Source organism: Momordica charantia (assembly GCF_013281855.1).
Source record: "Momordica charantia cultivar OHB3-1 chromosome 4 unlocalized genomic scaffold, Mcharantia_2.0 BLBB01000004.1, whole genome shotgun sequence".
In the NCBI taxonomy this organism is placed as follows: domain Eukaryota; kingdom Viridiplantae; phylum Streptophyta; class Magnoliopsida; order Cucurbitales; family Cucurbitaceae; genus Momordica; species Momordica charantia.
In genome coordinates this window covers 22,512,280-22,523,461 of record NW_028275162.1, presented here as the reverse complement: position 1 = coordinate 22,523,461, position 11,182 = coordinate 22,512,280, and the positions used below count along the sequence as shown (strand labels likewise).

General features: G+C 35.2%; 1 protein-coding gene across 1 annotated transcript; it reads left to right on the top strand.

Annotated features, from left to right (window-relative positions):
* LOC111011974 (trans-cinnamate:CoA ligase, peroxisomal) lies at window positions 1-3,045 on the top strand. Its single transcript, XM_088122336.1, has 3 exons — window positions 1-360; window positions 597-1,476; window positions 2,184-3,045. Exons 1-3 carry the CDS (start codon window positions 163-165, stop codon window positions 2,843-2,845), a joined length of 1,740 nt encoding a protein of 579 aa, XP_087978462.1. The 5' UTR covers window positions 1-162; the 3' UTR covers window positions 2,846-3,045.
* Window positions 3,046-11,182: the final 8,137 nt, after the last annotated feature.

Genomic DNA, 11,182 nt, shown 5'->3' with positions numbered 1-11,182 from the left:
TGTGTTTACATTTACAGAGAAATTTCTGATGATGTTCCTTTAAATTTTGAGGCATCATCCGGCCTTCTTCTCCCCATCTTTAAAACCTTCTCCTCTCTCTCTCATCTCTACGTACGCCATAACTTCTTCTTCTGTGTAACTGAGAAATTAAACTAAAAAAATATGGAGAGTCTTTCAAAATGTGATTCCAATTTCTGTGCTCTTACTCCCATCTCCTTCCTCCGCAGAGCTTCTGCCTCTTATGCTGATCGGACTTCTGTTATCTACGAGCGAACTCGCTTCACTTGGCGTAACACCTTTCAACGATGCTCCCGCCTCGCCTCCTCTCTCCGCTCTCTCAACGTCTCCAAAAACGACGTTGTAAGACTTCCTCTCTTGCTTTCTCCCTCCACTGTTACATCTATTTAGTCTCCAATGTTTATGCTGATATGTTTTGAAATATAATAAACTATCAAATTTTACGGGTTACTGTAAGAAAATATTTGACAATAAAAAAGAGAGGTAGAAATAGAGATTATTTATGAAAAATTAGTGAGTAGAAGATTTGGTTCTAGTAGTGAGTATTTTCTAAATAGGTGATATGTCTTTTGTTGAAGGTGTCAGTGATTGCACCGAACGTGCCAGCGTTGTACGAGATGCATTTTGCTGTGCCGATGGCGGGGGCAGTTTTGAACACGATCAACACCCGCCTCGACGTTAAGAACATTGCCGTCATCCTCCGCCACTCTGAGGCCAAGGTCTTGTTCGTCGACTACCAATACATTCCACAAGCTAAAGATGCCCTCCGTTTATTGGTGGCGGAATCCTCCCCGCTCCCACTTGTCGTTGTCATCGATGACATCGACTCTCCGACCGGAATTCGGTTCGGGGAGTTGGAGTATGAGGATCTTATCCGCAACGGCAACCCTGAGTTCGTCGCGGTGGAGGTCGACGATGAATGGGACTCGATAGCGCTGAATTACACCTCCGGGACGACGTCGGCGCCGAAGGGCGTGGTGTACAGCCACCGCGGCGCGTTCCTCAGCACTCTCAGCCTGGTGATGGGCTGGGAAATGGGCAACGCGCCCGTTTACTTGTGGACTCTGCCGATGTTCCACTGTAACGGGTGGACCTTCACGTGGGGGATCGCGGCTCGCGGTGGGACCAACGTCTGTATGCGCAATACGACGGCGTATGATATCTACAGAAACATTAATATGCATCACGTGACACACATGTGCTGTGCGCCCATTGTGTTCCGGATCATCCTCGAGGCGGAATCCGCCGACCGCCGGAGAGTTGGGTCTCCGGTCAACGTGCTGACCGGCGGAGCCCCGCCGCCGGCGCCGCTGCTGGAAAAAATGGAGGCTCTTGGGTTTCATATAACTCACGCTTATGGGTTGACGGAGGCCACCGGACCGGCGCTGGTCTGCGAGTGGCAGCACAAGTGGAACTCGCTGCCGTCCGATCAACAGGCCAAGCTTAAAGCTAGACAAGGTAAATTTTAAAAAAATAGATTTATATATTAGAATTTCCACGTGGATATTCTTGAGTCACATATTTATTGAATATAGTTAAATATGAAATGGAAAATAGAGATTTTGTTTTTATAAAAATAATGAGTTTTGATTTTTTTTTTAACTTTTTTATTAATGGCGACAAGATTCGTCATCAGAGAAGTACTTTCTATATGAAAATAAAATATTGGAGAGAGTTTGGTTAGTACTTTCTATATGAAAATAAAATATTGGAAAGAGTTTGATAGATGTGACAAAGTATTTTTTGTGGTACGAAGTTAGAATTTTGTCATTTTAAAGATTTGATAAAACAATTATCAAAATTATAACTTTATTTGTTAACTATTAAAATAAAATATAACTAACTATCATTTTCATAGAAATATTTGAATAAAGGTAAAACTGGATTCAAAAGAATATTAAATTTCAAGTTTAGCCTTTTTTAACTTTCGAATTAGTATGTTGGTTTATAAGGAGTCTAATAAATTTTTAATTATTAGTGATTTTAACTGAGCTAGAATATCTCTAAATTTTTTATTTTTTATTTATTTGGATCCCTAATGTAAATTTTTTAAAAAAATTCATGGATTTAATAGATAACTGGATTGAGATATTTTAAACATCAAAATCAAAATTAGCATTAGTTATTCTGACAACTAACAAATGCGTTGCAATTATTACGATCAGGTATCGGCATTCTGACATTAGCGGACGTGGACGTCAAGAATTTGGAGACGATGGAGAGCGTGCCGCACGACGGCCGCACCGCCGGCGAGATCGTCCTACGTGGCAGCAGCATCATGAAGGGCTACCTCAAGGACCCGGCGGCGACTGCGGCGGCGTTCAAGAACGGCTGGTTCCTCACCGGCGACGTCGGCGTCATCCACCCCGACGGCTATCTCGAGATCAGGGACCGATCCAAGGACGTCATCATCTCCGGCGGCGAGAACATCAGCAGCGTCGAGCTCGAGACCGTCCTCTACGGCCACCCCGGCGTGGCGGAGGCGGCGGTCGTCGCCATGCCCCACCCCCGCTGGGGCGAGAGCCCCTGCGCCTTCATCGCCGTCCACGGCGGCGCTCACGGGGGCGCCGGCGGTGTCACGGAGGCCGAGATCGTTGAGTTCTGCCGGGGGAATCTGCCGCATTACATGGTGCCGAAGAAGGTGGTGTTCGTGGCGGAGCTGCCGAAGACGGCGACCGGAAAGATTCAGAAGTTCCAACTCCGGGAGCAGGCGAAACTGTTCAATGTCTCCGAGAAACGGGTCTCCGGCGGGAACAAGTCCGGCCGGCAAGACGGCGGGCGGCGGGCGGATTACGGCGAGCATGTTCTGGCCATGTCTCGACTTTGAGGGCCCCATTTTCCGGCGGAAAAAATTGCAATAAAATAAAAAATGTACAAAAAATGGCTGAATTAGATGTATGTATGTACTGGATGTGTACCATTTTGTGGTGGATGTTTAATTTCTTGTGTTCGTCGGATAAAAAGAGAGTGGTGGAAAAAAGTTATGTGGAAATTAATTAATGTTCGAAAGAAGAAAGGTTTTGAGTACTACTTTTTTATTTAACTGTGTTGTCCACATTTGAAAGCAACCTAAAGAGTAAACTCTAAGAGTTGGATTGAGTTGTGTTTTTTTCGATCCGAATTGGGTTGGGTCTCGAGTTCAATCTCTAAAGAATCCGGTCAATCCAATCCAACCTGAATTTATGCAAATATGTATATTTTAATAATAATAATAATATATTTATCTTTAATGTTAACCATTCATTTAGTTTTAATCATAACTTTCCGTCCACTCATTTAAAGTTTTCATATTATCTTATTCTATTTTGTACCTTAATCACATCCGTCCATTTAGTTCTAATCCTAATTCCTCGTCATCACGATAATTAAAATTAAAAAAAAAAACACAATCCGACAACCCAACCAAAAAATATTGAATTGGGTTGACCATCCAATTCAAACCCGACGGTTCCTATATATGACCAACCCAAAAATTCAGGTCAATCCCAAAACTACTTCTAACCTGACATAACCCAACCCGTGAACACTCCTAATCAGAGATGCCCACCTCCAAGGGCGAAACCACGTTTAGACTAGAGGGCACATGTCCACTCAAAAGGATGTTAAATACAATATAGTTTATTTATTTAATCACTAATTATCATTCAATGTGTTGGTAATTTATGACTCCCTCAGTGAAGACATACCTTTTTAAAGTTTAAATTTATATTTGTCGTATGGTATAGTTTGAGTGATTTGAGATCTGGACAAATATCTTTGAGGTATCGTCCTCGAGAGAGAAATTTATGTTGGAACGAATTTTATGGTGAGAAAAAATTTTGTTAGAAAGAAATTTAAAGAAAAAAACTGGTGGGGGATATAATTTTTTTCTTCTTCTAAAATTTCAAGGAGAGACATTATATTGATTTCTTTTAGACAAATTACAGTGAGAAAAAATTTTAAAAGAGCAAGTACTGTAGTATTAATAAATTTAAAGAATTTAAAGACATAAATTAAATAGTGGTAGTCTTAAAAATTTATTGAAAAATTATGTAATATTTTCAATACCTATTTCCTCCGTATGTACTATTTTATTGTATGGTCCCAAATTATTCCCTGATCTGTGTGCATTGTATGTGTTTGCAAGCAATTTACATGTGTATAGTGTTAGATAATTATTAGATAGTTGATCTTCAATCAATCGACCAATCCGACGAAACATTTGACTTTACATATCAGACTTGAGCATAACTTAAAACTAAATTATTGGTCGTAGGGTTTGAATCTTGTCCTTTTAATCAACATTCCATAATTTCATGAACAATTGCAATAGAATCTATAGCCATAGGTAAAAGAAAATCAAAATTAAAAAAGAAAACATAAATATTTCACTACAAGAAATCACAGTTTATGTGGTGTCGTTTTAGCGACACATCATGTATATTTCCACTAAAAATAATATTCAGCGACGTCGTCAATTGACAGTATCATTAAATAAGCGTTTTTAGCGACATGGCAAGGCGTACAGCGACACGTGGTTGACTCGATTGTCGTTTGAAAATATTTTGATCTCTAATATAATCTCAAACATCAAACTATCATAAATCTTTTTCAACTATACCGTTCAGACAGGGGACGAAGATGCAATTCTAATCATAATGTATTGAAACCATATGTAACCTTGGTTTAACCAATATGGACCAATGGATTTTTCATAATTCTCTAAGTTCAATGTATTGATAAATGAGTATTAGGTAGAAGCAATTCCGATCTATAGGTTAGATTACGATGATCAGATCAATAAATTTTTGTACATAAATATTGTACTATATCATATTTGAGATTAATTGTAAAAACGTGATGTATACTATATATTTTGATGTCGATGTTTCTTTAAGGTGTTCATAAAAACTAAGGGCCCGTTTGATAACAATTTCTGGTTTAGATTTTAAGCTTTTCTTCAAAAAAAAAAACAAAAATCATATATGTTTGATAACTGTTTTTGTCTGTTGTTTTTAAGAAGCAAAACAACAAACATATTTGTTAACCATTTTTTGTTTTCCGTTTTTTAAAAAGTTGGAAAATTGAAAATATATATTAGATAGATGAAATTCTATGTAGAGTAGAGATGACAATGATATGGGACGAGAGTGAGAATGTCCTCTTCTATTCTCGTGCTCGTAAAAATTTGTTGTCCTCCGTCTCCACCTTGTTATTTGGTCCGAGAATCGAGATCTAGTTCAAAGAATCCTTATTTGGGGATGGGATATTCGCTAGAAAAATTACTGGTTTTATAATTAATTTTAATTATTTTTAGAATTTAAAAATAAAAATTGTAATAAATATATATTAATTATTTTTAGAATTATTATTTATTTGTATAAATAATTAGTTTTAAAAAATGTTTAAATTTTTATTCATAATTTAGTAAATATGTCAATAAAAAATATATTGATTATTATAAAATAGAATCATGAATTTGGTCATGACATGAATTTTCCATTCTTGAAGCGCGGACCTGACCATACGGGAATTTTTGTCATCCCTAATGTGGAGACATGAAAATACAAGTTTAAAGCGAATAAAAAAAAATTTGAAAGAGAAATTTTACAGAGATAAAAGAAAAAGATCTAAAAAAAAGATATTGAAAGAAAATTAAAGACAACAAGGGAAAAGTTTTAGAGAAAAAGAGTAAAGTTAAGAGGAAAAGATATGTTAAAGAAAAAAAAAAGAAATTAGAAAGAAAAAGAAAAATGATAGTGAGAAAAAATTTAGAGATAAAAACAAAATTCGAAATATACTTGTTCGAGAAAATGAATAAATACAAAGATAAATAAAAATTATAGTAAATGAAAATTAAACGAGAAAATAAAATATAATTTTTAGATGAAAAATAGACTAGTAAGAGAAATAAAAGTTATAAAAATGAAATTTTAAAAAGAGAAAAAGTTCGAAAAAATACTAAATTTTTAGAGGAGAAATGAGAATGGTTTGTTATAAAAAAAAGAAAAAGATGATAATATATATGTAAAAAAGTTAGAGAGAGATTAATGATAAATATTTAAAATATTAAAATTTTAGAGAGAGAAAATTAAAATTTTTAGAAATTTATTTATGGAGAAAAAGATTTTAGAGTGAGAGAGATTTTTTTGAAGAAAATATATTAAAAAAAGGTTGAGTATTAAAAGAAAAAAAGAGTTTTTTGAAAATAAGAAATTTATTTTTAAAAACTACTTTTTTTAATTTAATATAATTTCAAAATACTTTTTAAATAGAAAAATTAAATTGATTATCAAACCCTCACAATTTTTAAAAACTAAAAACCAAAACCAGAAACAGATTATGATCGCCGCGTTAAATCTTACTTAAGAAATCTTTAACGAGGAAGATTGATTTGACAACTCAACATTCCTCTTTAGTACCACGAATAGTTCAGCATATTTAATTCATTGACAATTAGTGTACGTATAATATATATTTCCAAGCAATTTATATGTGTATAGTGTTGGACATTATTTTTATTTTTTATTATTATTTTTGTGTGAATACAACAAGTAGAAGTTTTATTTATTTATTTATTTTTGGTGTGAATACAACAAGTGGAAGTAACGGATTCAAACTCATGACCTATTGGTTAGAGACATGTATCAATTATCGTTGAGCTAATTCATATATGTAATATAATGTTGCACGATTAATGGGCTCCTTAGGTCCATCCATAATTTTGGTTCGGTTTAATTTGAAATTGCATAGATTTTAGAAAATGGAAATTTGAGGTAGTGACTAGATATTGTAACTTTCACGACCTTATTTTTAGTTTTCTTAAAACGTCTCATACCAATGAAAATATTGTCTCACAATACGATTTTCTTATTATCTCGCCAATGACTTTTTTTTTTTTGTAGCATTTCCAACAAAACTAATTGATTCTTTCTCAACTATGCAACTGAGACTCGATCCTAACCTAGAGAAACTTTAGTATTTCACATCGTAATATTTTTTTATAAATTTTCTAAGGTCAACATTTTGATATCTCTTCAATGGCCACACTTTTAACCTTTTAAGTGAGCAAAATATATGAACTCAGCCCTGAAAATCACTTAATATGACTTTAGAAAGTCAAAATCTAATTGCTTTAAATTGTTACCAGAAAAAAAAAAAAGGGAAAGAAAAGTAAAGAAACCATCAGCCCATGGTAATGAAATATTCGTAAATTATCGGAGAGACAAAGATAATTTTTCGAATTTAACTGACAAATTATGGAATGACAATTGCCACTCCTTCCTTTGCTACTCCCTATCCCAAAGAAACCTTTTCTAGAAAAAAAAACTATGATCTTCTTTTTTTTAGTAAACTCTGATGTGAATAGTAAAGCGTGGTTTAGTTTGATGCAAGTCGTACTTCACAGCCCTTTTAACTACTTGGACTAACAAACTAGGGCACTAAACGGAAGTTTGTATTTGCTTATCCCGACTACAATAACTATCGAACAACGATTCATCTGAAGAATGACGCTTGTATATCCCCAGGCGTGGGTCTGTACTTTCCTCTATTAGAGAAGGGGGAGGTTTGGAACCCGAGAAGGAAGACATGATCCACATAATAAGACATCATAGCGCCTAGAGATACATGTACAGTTCATCGCGTTACTTATCCAAGCGTGTTGTCGTCTCGTCGGATATGCCATACTCTTATTTTGATGAGGTTAGGAACCATTTGTTGTTACCAGCATTGCTCATTATTAGGAAACACATTCCCGTTTATCGATTTTCATTAAGGTTACGTTGTTGCTTTCGCTTTAATAATGAATGATATGAGTCCCTCAATATATATGTCACGCTTTACTAATAGTTTCCAAAGGGGTTTTCACCATCTATTTCTGCCTCAACTCTTCCCGAGTTTCCCTCCTAGCGAACGGGGAAAGCTTATCCCTCACTCGCATTCGCCTAATCGAGCAGAACGCCACTCGGCGATCATCCTACAACAGGTCCCGCCTATAGTTATAGTGTCGAAGACACAATCGATTTTGCTGTTCTTATGACGATTGTCAAAGACCGGATCTTTACACTTCGCGACCCTCTCCAAGTATGTGCTTAGTGCAAGGCCTCATAGAACCTATAACAATGAAGTAATGTATCCATACAAGCTCCGGCCCTCAGCAGCTCGAATACAAAATAAACTTGTTCATTTATGTTACCTGTTGTGGACTTTCAGCGTTTCGCCTTTCATAGATCTGGGAAAGGTTGTTTTGGTTTGGGAAGTGATGTTGAGACTGGGCACGTGCGATAAGTAATAAAGAAAGCAAAGGGAAATCGGAGGAATTAGAGCAGGGAACAATGGGCATCCCTGTCTGGAAAACAAATAGTAGAGTCAGGCGAAGGACTTGACGCAACTCTACTACCGCCTTTCCTACCAAAAAGCTAACCCAACCAAAGGAAATTACATAAGGTCTGGAAAGGGCTATAAAGAATCTCATTCCTTCCTCCCTTTCTTCCCTTGTTTCCGAGATCGATATAGCCCTCTCGAAACCTAACTGTTAGAGTCGCCGGCCACTTTCGCTCCTCTACCATATTCATAGATTCATTCTTTGGAAGTTAGGAACGTGACTGGATAACGCAGGCACAAGACCTTTGAATGCAAACATAGCGAGACCGCATATCAAAAGGTTTGGAACCCAAGCTGACCTTATTATTATTCAAAAGGGAAAGTTTGATAAATGGTAGTAAGTGTAGGTCTTTCCAGCTGGATTCATTAATGCAATGGAACTCAAAGAACTTGAAGAACTGACCTTTGAAGGAAATCTTTATTCAAATCATAATCTTTCGGAAGTTGGCATCGCTAGTTGACTCCTCCTCGTTCACAGCCAGCCAGTAGTTGCCAGACGGGACTTCCTTGCCTTCAGCCTAGCCGCCTTGTCTTATCCCGCCCTTTCGAACTACCTTTCCTTACTTTAGGGCTTGCTTTCTTTGCCTTGCTTCAGACGGGATGCCAAGCCTGGCCTTAGTTAGCTCTTTCGAACGGGACTTTTGAAGCTCTTTCTCGCTCCCTCCTAAAGTAAAGGGGAACACCTGCTAAGGCACTAATAAGAGCAACAGCTAATACTGTTCCTCCCTTCCTCCCTTATCTCTTAAAGCTTCTGCCTTCAGACTTGCCTTGCTTTCCTGCCTTCTGCCTTCAGACGGGATGCTCTAGTTGCTGCTGGCTGCTCTTAGCTGAATGTCTTGCTTCGCCCTACAGCTAGTGGAGACACCGACTAATAAGATTGACGCCAGGAAAACACATGTCATGCTTGAGACAAATTCATATTTTCTTACTCATCCTTCTCTTCTTTCTAGGCCTGGACTAATGCTTCCTTATGTCCGCCATTAGCTTAAGGCTAGTGTAACGGAGGGCTTCCTCGCAGGAAGCTTTATAGTCAGGGGTGACACAGCTTGTTTGCCTTTCTTCTTTCTTTTCCGTACGTTAGGGTCGTTCGGTCGAAAAACCGAGTTGCGTACTGGGTGAAGCTTAGTCCTTCGGACCTTTCAATCTCGCAACTTTAGTAGCTAGGCGCTCGCACTCTTTAAGGGCAGTTGAAAGGTATTGCACTAAGAAAGACTATTCAGCTATTTGGCGGTTCGATGGACGAGGACCTCTCAAATTCTTTAGACAACCAATAAAATGTATATATTTCAACTAATATAATATCTCAATCAAATAAAATAGATATCTAATTCAACGAATTTGGTGCTAGAGTAAAAAGCTAACTTTGTAATAAGAGAAAGAATACTTTCTAACGAATCATACTGTACTATCGAAAGATGAGATTAATATGACAACTTTAGAGGAGTAAATAGATTTTTGAGTTAAACTACTCCATTTTTTAAATTTTGAATCTAAATTAATGATTACTTAAAGTTTTTGTATATTACAAAAAAGTCAATAAATAATAATACTGGCAAACAATATTAATTAAAGGCAATATAAATAACTAGAAATTAATTAGCCAACAAATTCTACCGGTCCATTTTAGTTTCATAGTAAAGATAAAAGACTAAATAGAAATATAACTTAATATTTAGAGATGTAGGTGGAATTTTAAAATTTGATGACTAAATAAATATGCTTGAAATATATATACGAACCAATTTTATAATTTAATTTAATATATTATTCGTTAGTTCTTAGATATATTTATTACTTTTAGTTGTTCGTTATTAAAAACTCAATGGTTTCTTTATCCAAAAAAAAGAACTCAATTGTTTTCATCATTTCAGGTATATATTTTTAGTTCGTTAATTAATTAAAATGGAGTAGTTACATATCCAACGCATAACAAAATTAATTAAATTTATTAAAATATAGAGATTTATATTAATAACATAAAATAAATAAATAAATACATATATACGCATGCATACATATATATATTTAAATATAGTAATAAATTTGAAATCTTAAAAAATTAAATTAAATTCAAACTCAAAATAACGTAAAAGAAGTCACATTTAAATTAAACTCATACAGTTCATTGTTCTAATTATTTCCTCTATATATATATTTTAGGAAAATTATTTCCTATATATTGATTGATTATGTTTAATTATATTAATTTTAATATACTTGTATCTTTTATCAATTGAAGTTAACAAATATTTGATTTGATAACTATTTCCTATTTAATTTTTTGTTTTTAAAATTAATTTTGAGTTCGTATAAATTTATTAGTAAGTTTTTCACCCCTCTTGAAAACATATTTGGATTATTAACCAAATTTCAAAGACAAAGATACATTTTGAAAACTACTTTTTCTCTTTTTTCTTTTTTTTTTTTTAACTATAATGGGTGGCTCATTGTACAAATTATGAGTTATGGAAAATTGAGAGGAAATGGTTCAAATCAGGTGATGGCCACCATCTTACCTTAGGACAATTTTATATATTTCCCGCACCAAATGTTGTAAGGTTAGGTAGTTGCCCTGGCTCGTACACTCACGGACATAAAAACAAAAGTTTATAAAAACTATATAACAAAACAAAGGAACACATAGGTACACAGGTGGAAGTAAGCTTTCTAAGCTCAATTTTTAAAAAAAGAAAATTAAAAAATAGAAAAAAATAAATGTTATCAAACGAACGGAAGTAACTGCCAAACCGAGTACAACTCAGCCATACTTGGCATATATTTCCAACCAAGAGGTTGTGAG

Bases quoted from the DNA above. Each gene is read 5' to 3' on its own strand.
- LOC111011974 (XM_088122336.1), top strand. From the start codon at position 163: ATGGAGAGTCTTTCAAAATGTGATTCCAATTTCTGTGCTCTTACTCCC. The intron at 361-596 runs GTAAGACTTCCT...CTTTTGTTGAAG, and splicing joins ACGTCTCCAAAAACGACGTT to GTGTCAGTGATTGCACCGAA. The intron at 1,477-2,183 runs GTAAATTTTAAA...TATTACGATCAG, and splicing joins CAAGCTTAAAGCTAGACAAG to GTATCGGCATTCTGACATTA.